Here is a 16,237-nt window from a genome sequence, read left to right as displayed (position 1 = left end):
AAATACCTATTTATTCTTTCATCCACAAATTCCACTTAGTTTAAAATCAAGACAACGAACTAAATGGGAGAAGATATTTGCAAACAAAAATCTGATAAGAGGTTAATATCCAAAATATACAAAGAACTCACACAACTCAACAACAAAAAAATAATTAGAAAATGGGCAGAGGACCTCAACAGATACTCCTCCCAAGAAGACACACAGATGGCCAACAGATAAATGAAAAGATGTTCAACTTCACTAGCTGGAAGGGAAATGCAAATCAAAACCACAATGAGATACTACCTCATACCTGTTAGAATGGCTATTATCAGTAAGACAAGAAATAACAAGTGTTGAAGAGGATGGGGGAGAAAGGAATCCTTGTACACTGCTACTAAGAATGTAAACTGGTACGGCCACTATGGAGATTCCTCAAAAAATTAGAATAAAGCTACCACATGACCCAGCAATCCCTCTTTTGGGTCTCTACCCCAAATTTTTCAAAACATTATTTGTAAATATGTATGTGCAACTATGTTCATTGCAGGATTATTCACCACAGCCAAGATATGAAAACAACCTAGGTGAACAATTGAATAAAGAAGATGTAGTACATATATATAGCATACATGGAATACTACTCAACCGTAAAAATGGGTGACGTTTGCAAAAAAAATGGTAGATCTTGAGAGTATCACGCTAAGCAAAGTACATTAGATGGAAAAGGACAAGAACCATATGATTTCATTCACATGTGAGATATAAAACAGAAAGCAATAAATGAAAAAGCAAAACCAACAAACAGACTTACAGACGAAGACAACAGTTATGATGGTTATCTGAGGGAAAAAAGGGTGGGAGGAGTATGAAGAGAATAAAGGGGTTCGAATATATGGTGACGAGAGGGGACTAGACTTTGGATAGTGAGCACATGTGCAATATACAGATGTATTATAGAATTGTACACTTGAAACTTAGGTAATTATTAACTAATAGTTGTGTAACTAATATTGTTAATCCAAAAACATATATTTAATATTTTTTAAAAATTAAGGATTTATGAATAAAAATTCTCAACATGAATTGTCTAATTATCAGTAATTGGTACAGCACACATGCTTGACAATAGGTGTTTATGTTAAATCAGAGCTGTACAATTATGGAAAACCATGTTTTGTGAAATGTTTTCATGATTAAATGAGAGTGGGGCAAGATGGTTAAAAAAAGGTGGGTGATTCACACTGCAAGAAAACAAAAGAATTGCTTCTATTAAATATGCAAAGAAACTGAAAAGATAATGCAGTTGACCTTTGAAAGATGTGAGGGTTAGAAGCACTGACCCGAGCAGCCAAAAGTCCATTCACAACTTTTGCCCCCCGCAAGACTTAACTGTAGTTGGCCCTTAACATCCATAGATTCAACCAATGGCAGATAGAAAACAGTAATTTTTTTTATCCTGAGCTTAGAAATGTAAAAAAAAAAAAAATCTTTTGATCCTAGGTTATTTAAAGCTACAGATGAGAAATCCAAGGATACCCAAGGGCCAACAGCATTTACTGAAAAAAATCCAAGTATCAGTGGACCCGCCTAGTTGAAATCCATGTTGTTCAAGAGTCAGCTCTGCAATGAGACATAGGTTAATTCCATACAGTGAGATTTTCATCATCCCTTACTTCCATTTTTCTTTTTCCTGTAAATTATTTTGTCATTAGAAAGTAAAAATAGATTACAGCTTTCAGGATAAAAGTTCTCTTTGCGAAAGGAGAGGGTTAGTTATGTGATGGGAAGGGCTGGCTCTGCAGAAGCCCAAGCCCCACACAGGACAGGCCATGGGAGGGGCAGGCACAGGGGAGGAGCCCAGGACACCCTTCCTTCCTTCCCTCCCCGCGCCGCTCTCCAGGAAGGTCTGTGCCAGGCTCGGAGCTCACTGCGCAGGCTGAGCCATGGCTTCCCGGCCTCTGCTGCCCACCCTGCTTCTCTGTGTGCTGCTGCTGCAGGCCCAGGGAGGGCCCCGCAAGCGGAACAAGATGCAGAGTAGGTGACAGGCTGGGGGGCAGGTAGGGGCAGGGGGACGCGGGCCGTGTCCAGCCAAGGAGGACCTGGGAGCTGGAAGCTTTCGGCGCCTCCTGCTACGACCACAGCGCTGTGAAGGCTCCGGGTCCTCCCGAAGCGGGGTCTTCCAGCCCCTTCAGCCTGTCCTGCGACCAGTGACGGGTGAAGGGTAGGCTCCACCTTTCTACTCTCCAGTCTTCAAGTCTGGGGACATACGGTGCTGCGCACACTAGTGACAGGTGCGCAGAGCTGAGACTCAGACGGGAAAGCAAAGCAACCATTTTTTGATGTATGCACATCTGTGACAAGTCCACATCCCGACGTGTTTATGGGAGTGAATTTTGGGGTATAAAGCGTAAAATAAAGTTATCATCAGAGGACCAAGGTGATGACAGTGGAAGGGAAATATTATAAGTGTTATTTTGTGGGAATGGGCAGGGATACTACAGACTGACAGTGACAAGAGGAGAGAGAAGGTGGATCTTGCAAATTCTGGAAAATGCGGGAGGGTGTACAGGTGTCTCAGAGTTCACCGAGCTCTCAGAGTCGGAGTGTAGGTTGTATGGGGGGACTTCGCCAAGGCCGTGACTAGGATGAGGGACAGGGTCCTGGCTGCGACAGTAAGAAGAGGGACCAGGAAGCCCAGCGACTGAACTCTACGGGTGGAGAGTGGGGGTCATGGGTTGAAGACACAACCAATCACCAGGACTGGTGAGGGGTCGAAAGTGAGGTCCCTGAAGAGTCCCAGAGGGTCCTGCGTGGGACCTGGGTTCTGCAGCCTGAGAGCGGCGCTCCATGTGGCCTGGTTCCGAGACACCGCTCCTGCTCTGTTTCAGGTGCACCGGTCGCCACGGAAATCAAGGAGTGTGAGAAGAGAGTCCAGATGCATCAGTGCAGACGCCCCTGTAAACATCACAGAGAGTGTCAGGCAAACAACGTGTGCTGCTTAAGCTTCTGTGGGAGCGTTTGCATGAGCATTCTCTGAGAGGGAGGGGGGCTGGGCTGTGCATCCTGCACCCCCAGCCCTCCACTGAGGACCATGCCAGAGACCAAGGACCTCAAGTCCCAGGCACAGGGCACCAGCAGCAATGCCATTAGCCCCACTGTCTGGACGGCTTGTTCCTGTCAAATAAACCAGAACGAATGCCCAGGGACCTGCCTGTTTTCCCTCCAGGGCTTGCGGTCATTGCGAAACCAGTGAGGAGCCCTGCGTGACCCCGCCTCCCTGGGGCCAGGGCCCGGATCCCGGGGCCCTCATCACGCTTCTCTGCTCTCTCTCCTTTGGGCCCACGCACCCCAGCCCGGCCCCTCCAGGCTCAGCCCCCTTCTTGCTCTGCTCACTGAACCCGTGCCCCCCGCCCCCGGGGAAGGACTGTCGTGTGTGCCACACCCCAGCGCCCAGGAGGACTCCTCACCCTGGGCTGGAAGGGCCAGATGACCCGTGAGGCAGGTGGGGGCTAAGCCCCGGGCCGCAGAGCAGGAGGCCCCAAGGAGGCCTCCTCTTTCTTTCTTTTTCCTTCGTCCTCACCTGAGGACATGTTTCTACTGATTTCAGAGAAATGGGAAGGGCGAGGAGAGAGAGAAACATCGAGGTGAGAAACATCAATCGCTTGCCCCTCGTATGCACCCTGACCGGGGATCTAGGCCACAACCTGGGCGCAGGCCACGACTGGGAGTTAAACCTGCAACATTTTGGTGCGCGACCCACGCCTGCCCCTTTCTCCCCGTTGCCCTTGTAAAGTCCACATAACTGTCTCTTTAGAGGGAAGAGAATGAATCCAGAGACTTAAGTGACTTGCCCAAGGCCAGGGAGAGTAGGGCCCACACAGGCCCTGGCTGGCGGAGGGCGCCTCCTCTGGCCGCCCACCCCCTGCCCCGTGCTCGCTGCTTCGCCGCTGCGGGGGGGCCACGGGCACGGCAGTGAGTGTCGGTGCCCACCCAGCTCCCCACTGCAGCCTCCACCAGGGTGGCCACTCTCCCCACGCGGCCTGGGGCGCGGCGCCAGGACCTCAGACTCCAGTTCCTTCCAGTGACAGAGTGCTCCCTACCCCTCCCAAGTCCTCCTCCTCATGGCCTCACTCCCTCTCCCTTTCTTGAATCCGGAGGAGAGCCACGGGGAGCGGGGGGCAGGGGGCTCCGTTGTGAGCCTGGGAAGGATTAGCTGGCACAGGGTAGCTGTGAGTCTTGTCCGCAGTCTCAAGGTGCGTCCGTGAGAATTAATCCCTGGGGTTCGGGCTCCCTATCTGTGTGACCACAGCGCCTCTGAAGCGGTCCTGGGGCGAGATCCCCCGCAGGGGCCCACACAGGGAATGACCTCCCACATCCAAGTCCAGGGCTCCGTGCCTTGTGGGTGCACCGTGCTTGCCTGGCTGACCTATTCCTTGCCCCTGGCATGAGCACCATGGCCCGTGAATGATACAGGAAACTGTGGTTGTTCTTCCTTGGGGTAACTGGTGCCCTGACCTGTGTTCGGGAGACTTCTCTGGACACTCTGCCCTGCTCCAGGGGACTCAGACACCACACTTCGAATTCTTGGCTGGCCTGTCCTGTCTTACTGGAGCAGCGGTGTGCCCCTGTGTTAGGTAGGGTAGGGGGGTGGGGGACGCCTGCAAGACCTTGAACATTACGGAAGTGGAAGCGGAAGGAAATGCACTTTCTGTCTGATCTGCTTCTGCATAATATTAAATCTCAGCCTGCTGACCACTCAGTGTAATGGTTTCCACAGGTTTTGCATTATTTGTTCCCTGTCATGCTCCAGATCTGCTCCTTTCTTATGTCAATGCACATGGGAATATTCTAGAAGTATCTCCCATCTCATGCATCATGATATTGGTCAATTTCTGCCTTGTGTCCATCCTTTGGATGCCCCCAATGCTCATAGCTGGGTCCATACTAATGCCTTCAGCAACAAAGTGTGTCCCACCCCACACGTGGTAGTTGTCTGTGGCATAGCAAACTCAGGATGCCTGATTAAGAAGTCATCTGGGACACAAGGGTTGGGTTTAGGTGCTGAGTGCCATATCTACCACCAAGAAATGCACTTTGGCTCAAATAAAATTGGAATGGGCATGACATGCAGGATTCGAGGATGGCTCTATTCAAAGGAAGTTCTACTATTAAAATTACATTGTCTAGGAGTATACCCATCTGGTAATGTAGTGTCCAGTGTCTTAGGTGGGAAGAGCTCACTTCCTGAAAATCATTAGTGAAAGACTGTGAGAAGGTAGAAGTGAGAATCTAATCTAGAGGTCACTCAACATCTGACCTCCAAGACTATTCTGGGTCATTGTTGCTGGGCATATCATGGTCCTTTTTTATGTGGCTTCAGTTTTCTTTTATTTACAGAAAGTTTACTTGAATTTTTGTTTTTAACATTAATTACTTTTCTTCTTGGAAAAACTCCAGTTACTATATGTTTAAATTTTCTTTGCCCACCTTCTTTATTAATCTTTTTCTTTCTTATTGTTTTTGCTTTTTTCATTTTATTGTTGGTCTCCTGGCTCTTTTCATTCTTTTTCTCAATGCCTCTTAGAGTTTAGTTGAAATTATTATCTTGATTATTTTGTCACAATCTTTATTTATAAGATGACTTTTATCCCTTTCTTCGATTTTTTTAATGTCTATGAAGCCCTTACTTCATATCTTTCTGGGTTTTTTTTTTAAGGTTTATTTTATCCTCATTCAAGAGGGAGGGAGAAACATCAATGCAAGAGAGAAACACTGGTTGGCTGCTTCTTGCACACATCCTGGCCAGGGATCAAACCCACAACCTGGGCATAAGCCTTGACTGGGAATCAAACCAGTCACCTTTTGGTTAGGGGGATGATGCTCAACCAACTGAGACACTCTGGTCAGGGCTTGGGGTTTTTTGTGTTGTTTGGTTTTTGTCTACTTACACGCTAAGTTTTGATATATCTGGTACAAGGTATTTTTCATATGTCAAAATATTTGTTTACAGATATCTTAATTAAAGTTTCAGTGTTATATTACCCTTTGGGGAGAATTTTTAAACAGAAATATTTTTATTTTCATTTTTCCTTGTCTTTAATAGTAGTTTTACGTTGAAGTTGTCTGCTAGTTTTCCGTTAACTTTGTAACATTTTATTTTAACAGACCAGCAGTAATAGTTTTATGCTCAAATTGTTCTCAGCTTTGGCCACTGGAAGCTCTTTCAGGTTGGTTCCCATTTCCCCAATATTTTAAATTTTGAGCATTTCCTTACTTTGTGATTCTAAAAGATGCCTCAGTCTCACCTTGTATTTTTGATGCCCAGTTCTAGAATCAGCCATTTCTCTAAAAACATTTGGCTAGTTAATTGGAAACTGGTATTTAGAAACCAAGGTCTGGGCTCTTGGTGTGTTTATTGATACTGTGGTATCACTCCTTCCTTAGAAGTCCTTTCAGCAAGCATAGCTAGGAAATATAGGTATGTATAACTAATCCATGTATACACATGTGTCTATAATTATTTCTTTGTCTATCTGTATGCAGATTAATCTCCAAAATCAACTTTATATTGATTTTAAATCTGAGTATCTCAGAGTTTATTCTAACATTCTTCCTTTCCTTATTTGTAACTTCTTTTCTCAGACAGTTAGAAACATGGCCCCTATCATCTACTGGTTATTTACTTATTTATTCAATATTATATATATGTAAAGTTGTTTTAGAATTGTTTACCCATACCCTGTGAGAAACCGATTTACCAGAGACATGCTCTCTGAAAAATTGAATGAAAGGGCTGCTTGCCAATTACCTTCATTAAAATGTCATGTGAAAGATAAATTCTATTCTGTGAAGTCTATGAGATTAGCCTATCGGTTCTACAGTAATTAGATGGGGAAGTGTTGGAAGCTTTTGTACACTGTAAGATAAGAATCATTTTGGGGGTTATAAGAAGGCAATCAAGGGTCATGAAATAGAGCAGAAAAAGCCAAAGGCCATTGTTGGTAAATGAGTTTATTTGTCAAGGATTTTCTCATGCCCAGCCCTCAGTGAGAACTGACTGGTGTCCCAAGTAAGAGGTTATGGTTCTAGCTGTCTTGCATAGATTTCCTGCAAAAAAAGAAAGTTAGATGTTAAGAGTCTAGGGAACTCTGAGAAACAAGCATTCGTTTCCAAGCTTAATACTACCCATCCCGCCAAACCATGGGACAGGTATATTTTACATAACAATAGAAACCGCACACTTCTGCGTGGGTAACAAGTGTGGTATTGGCTGATGGAACACAGAAAGGTAGAAATTCAGGGTCTGGCTGAGCCTAAAGGGCTCATGGAGTCAATGGTTAGAAATCTGGATGAAAATTAGGAAAAGGGCAAACTGTTGAAGAATATAATAAAGACAATATAGGCACTGATTGTATAATGAAAGAAGCAATGTGCCCCAACCTCACGTCTTGGTTTATTTGCCCGTGGATTGCTTTTCAAGCTTAGGGGATATTGTCTTCTGCTATTTTTGTGCCTAGGATTTGGGGTACATCAGTCCTGTCTTTAGGAATAGCAGCATCTGGGGAGAGGGTGAGAACCAGTGATGACACATAGCTAAGCACACATCCCCCAACTCACCCCAGCTTTCCAACAGATGTTTCCACAATAGGTCCAACAGCAGGTGTAATTTATGTTTGCACATTTAAAGGATTTAGAACACTTCCTGGTACACTCATTGATGCTTGGATTTCCCCAGCACTCCTCAATGAGAGCTTCATCCCCTGAAATTAAGATGAAACCATAAGAGGTTAAGAAGCATGAAAAAAGAAACCCTTCAGGGGTTTAACAGCCCTTGGGAGAATCCAAGTCTCAGTCCCCAGCAAGGTAGCTATGTGCCTTATAAGAAAATCCCTTCCTGAGCCTCCTTGTTGCATCTTCACTGATAGTTTTGCCTTCTCTGCTCCCACGGGCCTTACCTGTGTTGCAGATCTCTGGGCCCTCTTTGAGCACCCTCGAGCTAGGACTGCGCGTGCTCCCAGGCTTCATGTGCCCCCCTATAAAATCTGCATTTATATAACAGGAGACCTCAGGGCCTAAGATACCCTCTAGCCTCAATACCATACTCACGTCGTAGTGTGGGAAGCTGGACCAGGCAGAGTAAGGAGCAGATTCCCTCTCTTTTTCTCCTCCTCCTTGCTGACCATGCCTTTCATAACTCAGCCTCCCTCCAAAATCTTCTCTCTCTCTTCAATTTTCTTGGTCCCCTCCATTGATTCTTTTTTCTTATCACATGGCCCCCAACTTTGCCCCACGAAGGACTCATTTCATTTCTCTTTTCTATCTTTTCACATTCTGAAAGACCCTACCACTAAAACAAAGGATATATATTAAGAAATACCCATTGGGTACTCGTCAAAGTACACACAGCTAGGACACAGAGCTTCTGGGAGTATGGGAAGATACGGCAGCTCTGTATGGGTGCTCCCCGCTCAAAGATAGCCTGACATGTGGAAACAGTATATCCTCATAACCTGTGGACAGGTGCTCATTGACACTGTCAAGTCTGGAAGAGGAAGCATTAAAGGACCTCAGGTTGGCAATTTCTTAGGTCTCTGTGCATTAAGAAGATTGTGATTCTTCAATAGGTGATCCAGGACAGGTGGGACCTGCATCAGATGTGCCAGGCACTATAGTACCCCTTCACTCGTCCAGAAACAAGCACAACAACCTCCCCGCGTTTGTTTCCGACCCAGCCTCATCACCTAATCTTGGTCTTTCCTTAATCTCTCCCAGGACAGACAGTAGCACCATGCACAGGAAGGTCATGAGTAGAGGCATCCAGAGCTTCACGATGCTGCCCATGTGTCTCAATATATATTGTCAGGACTTTTTTCCTTCCCAGTTGCTGCTAGAGATCAAGAGATATAAATAGAGTTGTAAAGCAAGAGGAAGTGCTTACAGAATTTCTTTACACTTTGCCTTCTAATTATTCCTCCTTACCTTATACCCACCCAACAATAGACACACACCTCAGCTGAACACTGCTAAGACGTCATCTCGCCCTCTGGGCCTTCCTTATGCAGAAAAGAAAAATATTTTAAAATGTATTGCCTTCCCTTGAGTGAAAGATCACTCAAATTCCGCATGCAAACTTGTTAAAACACTAAAAAAGTACAAAGAAGACAATGAGAGATTTCCAGTAATCCTCTTTATTGATATATGTTATTCTGTCTTCAATGTGTGCATATATATGAAAATGAACTGTTTTTATAAAACTGAAATCATATTAGGCTCACTGTTATACACCTTGTATTTCAAATTTTCTAACATGGTATTAAAATGAAAGCTTTTGCCAAGGCCCGTGAGACATATCAACTGGTAGGACTTTTAAAAAGAGAGAGAGAAAGATGGTCAAAAAGTGGTAAAGGGACTCTTAAAACCTTACTTGTTTTAAAGGTGGAAAATGGTTAGGAATTTGACATATTTTTTGGAGGGGATCTTTGAGCAGATTTTCTTTACAGAATGTTGTGCTCTCTTAATTCCAAGTCACTAGAAAGGCTTTAACAATACCTCCCCCTGAACTTTGCACGTGCCCCAAGGGTTTGTGAAGACACAGTAGACAGGGGTCTGAGTCACACCTTTGAACACAGAAAGCCTAAGAGGCTGGCCGAAGGGACCTATGGTCACAAGAAAAAGACTACAGCTTGCATTAATTTGACAGGGCAAAGAATATGAGAAAGGGCCAGTGTGGGTTTGTGCCAGATTGTTCCAGGCAGGCTGCCTGGAAGGGCCATGTGACCTCAGCAGAAGGAGGCAGAAACTGAGTGGCCACATCCCTAGGCTCTGGGCAAGGAGTCTCAATAGATGGCCAGAAAGGAGCTAGATTAAGCGGTATCAACAGAACCACAGCTGAGAAACTTCCACCAGCTGGGGTGTGGAGAGACTCAAAAAACCCAGAAAACAATCCACAGCAGAGTCCATTCTAAGCCCAGAAAGCACAAACACGAAGGTGCAATACTACCTGCCAAAAAGAACTGTCTAGACTCTCTTACCACTTCTCCCACCTCCACCTCCGAAATGGCACTTAGCGTACTGCAGGAGGAGAGGAGAGAGCCAGGAAGCTGACCACCCTCTGCGCAAATGCTTTCATTCAACCTTAGTGTTTTACTATTGCACAGGCTTAGACTTTCTTATATGTTCTAAATTTAGGCAGTGTCTAGAAAAGTCAAGTTCTATACCCAAGCTCTCATACAGCAGCAGGCGAAGAAGTAGCTCTTCTAAATAAATTTAAATGAGACAAAGGACAAATCTCCCATAAATATTTTCCCAACATATTAGTTACATGTACCATTAATATTTTCCCATTAATCATAAGACACCTGAAAATTTGTAATTTTTCTTTCCTAGGGGAAAAAATAAACTGGGAACTTTCTTGCAACTAAAATTTGGTTAAATACATTATTAGCTTCAGAGCTCAAATTCATCAATCTGGAAGTCCTGCATAAAAGATATTGCCTATCTCAAACCCTAGATAATTGTTGTCAGTTTTGTCTCCATTAAAATTGGTTTATTCTACCAACAGGTTATACATCCTATCTAAGGGGGGAACTCTCTCCACTCATTACCACACTAAACACTGTCAGTAGAGTATAAGACAAAGAATAAAACCTGAACACTGGAGTTGTAGGGACCCCAACACACTTAGCTTAATATAAATCATGTGATTGGCCAAACACCTACCGTAACTCCTCAGAGCTTCCGTTTCCCCTCTGTAATATGGGGGTAAGATTATTATCCACACTGCACATTTTAAATATATGAAGCACTGAGTATATGAGTTGGCACACAGAATGTACAAAATAAATGTTGGCTCAGATTCTCTTTTCTTCTCCAGAGGAGTGAAAGTTATTTAATTTCATTGACTTCATTGTGGTCTTCCTTTTCATTCTTTAATCTATTTAGAATTAATTCTGATGAGTGGGTGAGAGTCTATTATTTATTCATCTGTTCTAAATTTATTTGTCCCACAAATACCTCTATTAAGTGACTATTGTGAGCCAGACACTATTCTAAGCACTGAGAATATGGTAATGAACAAAGCCAGCAAAATCCCTGCCTTCATAAAACTTATGTTGTAGTAAAGGGGGCACCCAACATACAAGATGCATAGAAGAAATTCACAAAAATAGATGGAGATCGCTGTGAAGGAGAAAAAATAAGACAGGGTCTAGGATATGAGACAATATGCAAAACAGTTGGTGGCTATTATTTTAGGCAGCTCTCTGGTGGTAAGAGTTGGCTTTCTGAAAGAGGAGGTTAAGGATTGTCCAGAAAAATTCCTTTCCCCAGTTCTCTCTCACCCCTAACCTGGTGCTTCACGTTACTAAGCCAAACAGAAAGAAAGAAAAGAAGCAAAGACAAAGAAGTCTGGATACTATGAATAATAGAGTCACAATGGGGTGATTGTCTCTTTTCTCTGCAAGTGACCAATTTTCTTCTAGAGTCTTTATTTTTGCCTTGATGTCTTCAACCAAGCAGAAGATAACCTACATGCCCTGGTTGAAATCCCCCAAACGCTCAAAAGCAGGCACATTTTAAAAGGTGCAAACCTCTTTAGAAGGGCTAAACTTATTCTCCTCTCGGCATAGGTGAAAAAAATAAAAGAGGAACATAATATTTAAGGCACATGGACCTTTAGGTGGGTTGCCTTTAACTTTTAACAAAATGTTATTTGGAAATAATTTCAAAGGTATAAGAGTAAGAATGATACAAAAGCATCTGAATACCATTTGCTCGGGTTCACCTAGTTTAAGAATTTATACATACACAAACATATATATATTCTAAACTATATATATATATGTGTGTGTGTATTTTTTTCATTCATTTTAATGCATTCATTAAAGCATTTGAGAGTGTCATATATCTGGCCCTTATTTAGAAATAATACTTCTGTGAGTATTAACAAAAGGGACAGTCTCCTACATGATCATAGTTCAACTGTCAACTTCATTAAATTTAACATTAATGAAATATACTTTCATACTTTAATCTACCATCAGTATTCCATTTTATAAATTCAGCCAATAATGTCCTTTGTCTGTTGTGACACTGAAATTTTTTAATGTTCCAAATACAAAGACAGCCAATGTTTTAATGCAGCGTTCCTTATTTGGGATTTGTCTGAAATGCCTTCCTGATTAGACTCAGATTATGTACTGTCAGTTGGAAAAACTATGCAGGCAATACGTAGTGTCCTTCTCAGAGTATCACATGTGAAGGGACATGCTGTCCGTCCATGTCATCTTTCTGTCTCAGTCTCTCTGTTTGAACAACAAAGACAATAATTTCTTCTGCAGAGAGATGGGTTGGCACGATGTGGGCTTCTGATCTGAACAGAGCGGGCACCCAGGCGAGCCGCCAAGGAAAGGGTTTGCAGGCTCACGCTTACAGCCCCAGGACCCCGATTCCCACTTACCCCCAAAGGAGCTCAGGCCAGAAGTGCTGGTGATTGTGTCACTGCCGGTTCCTCTTCCTGGCCTCTGGGAGCCTCGGAGTCCCTGCACAGGGGACAGACCTCAAGCAGAACAGATTTCAAAGGCTCATGCCGTAATCATCCTTTGGGTTGTGGCAGACCCATATTCTGCCCCAGGCCACCAGCTAGACGTGTACAGATTGTCACTGAATTCCTATTCAAGAAATGCTTTTTTTTCTTTTTCTTTTCTTTTTCTTTTTTTTTTTTTCTTTTTCTTTTTTTTTTTTTTTTTTTTTTTTGCTGTAGGTAATATAGTTAGACACAGAAAGCCATGGAATTGCAAGAGCTTCACCTCCCCCAACACACACATTTCCTAGAAGTCTGGGTGATTGTGGAAGTGGGGGAGGATCTGTCCATCTATTCCCCTCTAACATTTGTGTGACAACTTTTATAAAGTCCCATCCATCTCTGTACAAATTGCTGCACTGCTAGCATCAGCTTTCTACTACCCCATCATCAAAGTCTGTGGCGTTTGTGCTGATGATAAGAGAAAGCTCTACCAAGAGAGCTTGGGAAAAGCCACATACCATGCAGATTTAAAACACAAACTCAACCTGGGTTCAAATCCTAGCTCCCCACTTACTTTGGGCAAATGGCTAATCTTCCCTGTGCCCCAGATTTCTCATTTGCAAAGTGGGGATAATAATAGGCCTTTCCTCATATGGTTTTGTGAGGCTTCTGTGAGTGATTACTTGTTAAGAGCTTAGAGCCAATGTCTGGCATGTAGGCAGCTCTGTGTCTTAAATAAACAAATGACACACCTAATGAAGCGTCAGGAGTTACCCCGTTTAAACCAAATTCACTAAGCATCAGATATTTAACATGTATGAACTAATACTCTCAATGACCCTATGAGTTTAGTACTATGATCATTCCCATTTTACAAATGCAGAAACTAAGGCACAGAAAAGTTAAGTAACTTGCTCAAGACCACAGAGATGGCAAGTGCCACTGCAGGATTTCGAAGGACGTGAGTCTGGAGCAACGAAGGCCAGGTGGTGAAGCTACAGCTCCTCTGGGGACTGGGAGCTGTGATACTCCTTGGACCCATTTCCCATCACCAAGATCACTCTCTCCAGGGGGCCTCACAGTACGAGCAAGAACCATCATGGGGATGGAAACTCGCAGAACCAGGATGACTGTGGATATATCTCCGGGAGTCCAAGTGAAGCTTGGAGTGTTGTCAGAGTTTCTTGGCTAGAATGGCAATGGTAGAGACCAAGAAAGAAGAAAAGCCTGTGGGTGGCCCATAGATTGCCCAGACACTTCCTTCTCCAGCTGTTTCTTTGCCTCTTCCCACTTTACAACACGTCCTTGGCCTTGACCTGTTGGTGGGGCTCCTCATCACTTCCTCCCACTTACTTCTCTCAGAAGAAAAAAATGGTTTCATTCCAGAATATCATTTATGGCTTTTGTACTATTAAAAGAGCAACCCATGCTTAGTGCATAAATCTTGTCAATCTATAAAAATGACAAGTAAATTTAAAATTAATGTTAACTTTGTCACCCTGTGCCAATACTTTGTGCCATCTAACCAAAAGACGTATATGTCATATGACAAAAAAGATATAAGGCATATAGAAAACAAATGACAAAATAATGGAAGTCACCCCTTATCAGTAATTAAAGTATAAATGGAGTAAATTCTCCAGTCAAAAGTGATTGACAGAACAGATAAAAAACATATGATCCTGTCATATACTGTCTATAAAGGATTCACTTTAGATCCAAAGACACAAATACATTGAAAGCAAAAGGGTGGGAAAAAGTATTCATGCAAATAGTAACCAAAAGAGAGCAGTGGTGGTTGTATTAATATCAGATCAAATAAACCTTAAACCAAAAAAAAAGTTTACAGAGACAAAGAAGGATACTCTATTTTAATAAAACTGTCAATATGGCAAGGAGATGTAACAATTATAAACATTTAGGCACCTAATGACAGTCATCAAAATACGTGAAGCGAACACTTGAGAACTCAAATCTCAATTCTCACATTGAGAATTGAAGTGAGAAATAGAAAGTTCTACAATAATAATTGGACACTTCAATACCCCAGCCTCAAAAATAGATAGAACAAGTAGACAGAAGATAAGTAAGGAAACAGAGGACTTAAATAATGCAATAAAACAACTAGATTTAATAGGCATGTACAAAATTCTCAATCTAACAACAACAGAACACACATTCTTTTCAAGTGCATGTGGGACATTTCAGGAAAGACCATTTGTTAGACTACAAATGGTCTCAATAAATTTTAAATGATGTTATCCAACCACAATTAGATGAAGTTAGAGACCAATAATTGAAGTAAAAATGTAAAATTTGGAATTTTATAGAAATTAAACAACACATTATTAAACAACTAGGGGTAGAAGGACATTATTTCAACATATTAAAAGTCAAAAATGAAAAAGTCGCAGCAAACATCAGAATAAATGGTGGGAGAGTGAAAGCTTTTTCTATAGATGAGGGAGAAGAGAAGGGTGTCTCTCTCCCCACTGCTGTTCACCATAGTACTAGAAGTTCTAGCTAGAGCAATCAGAGAAGAAAAAGAAATTTTAAAAACTTCCAAATTGGAAAAGAAGAGGTAAATCTATTTCTGTTTGCAGATTATATGATTTTATAAATAGAAAATCCTAAAGATTCTACCCACACACAAAAATCTATTAGGGCTAACAAATGAATTCAGCAGAGTAGCAGGAGACAAAGTCAACGAACAAAAACCAGCTGCATTTCCATACACTAACAATGAACAACCTGAAAAGGAAATTACAAAAGCAATTCCATTTCCACCAAAAAGAGTAAAATACTTAGGAATTAACCTGACCGAGGAGATGAAAAACTTGTACGATGAAAATTACAAAACATTGCTGAGAGAAACTGAAGAAAACATAAAAAAATAAAAGCACATCCCATGTTTACAGATTAGAAGAGATAATAGTTGTTAAAATGTCAGCACTACTCAAAGTGATCTGTAGATTCAGTGCCATCTCTATTAAAACCCCAATGTATTTTTGCAACAACAGAAAATCCCATCCTAAAATTCATATGGCAGTTATCTCAAGGGACTCCAAATAGCTAAATAATCTTGAAATGAAGAAGCCAGAAGACACACAGTTCTTGATTCCAAAGCTTAAAACAAAGTTATAATTATCAAAACAGTGTGATACTGGCATAGAGACAGACATGTAGGCCAATGAAACAGAACAGGGAGCCTATAAATAAACCTACACATATACAATCAAATGATTTTATGATGACGGTGCCAAGACCGTGAAATGGGGAAAGGAGAGTCTCTTCAATGCATGGCGCTGGGAACACCGGATATATATATATATATATATATACACACACACAAAGGAATGAGGTTAACGTAATGTTACCAGTGTGATGGGCAGGCATGGTGTTCTGAGGAGTATCAAGAGATCCAAGTCTCTTCAGATTCTATTATGACAAAGGGCCAGAGAAATGACTTGGTCCTGAAGTAAGGCAGTGAAGGCAAGTTGTGAGTCAATACATGCAAGAAAGCTACTGCTGATTACCTTGATCAACAGGTATGAAGGGAAAGAATTTTCTAGGAGCACGTCTGCAGCATGAAAAGAGAATCATGCAAAAGCAGAGGCAAGCATGAGGTTATGTGTTTGGTTGCAAAGAATCCAGCTCTGATCTCAGAGCACTGTTGGGACTTGACATTTTGGAGACGCAGATCAAGTCAGAATGTGCATTTCCTTCCAC

At 42.5% G+C, this 16,237-nt stretch overlaps 1 protein-coding gene across 1 annotated transcript; it reads right to left on the bottom strand.

Annotated features, from left to right (window-relative positions):
- Positions 1-7,498: 7,498 nt before the first annotated feature.
- Positions 7,499-8,826, bottom strand: WFDC11 (WAP four-disulfide core domain 11). The gene is made up of 3 exons (XM_054574031.1): positions 8,727-8,826; positions 7,603-7,745; positions 7,499-7,543 (listed from the first exon to the last, which is right to left on the bottom strand). Exons 1-3 carry the CDS (start codon positions 8,824-8,826, stop codon positions 7,499-7,501), a joined length of 288 nt encoding a protein of 95 aa, XP_054430006.1.
- Positions 8,827-16,237: the final 7,411 nt, after the last annotated feature.

The sequence above is a fragment of the Pteronotus mesoamericanus genome, unplaced genomic scaffold (assembly GCF_021234165.1).
Source record: "Pteronotus mesoamericanus isolate MK-2021 breed Mesoamerican mustached bat unplaced genomic scaffold, CSHL_Meso_final contig_25, whole genome shotgun sequence".
NCBI classification, from domain to species: Eukaryota; Metazoa; Chordata; class Mammalia; order Chiroptera; family Mormoopidae; genus Pteronotus; species Pteronotus mesoamericanus.
Note: the sequence above shows the minus strand (reverse complement) of the source record. Positions and strands in the feature narration are given on the sequence as shown.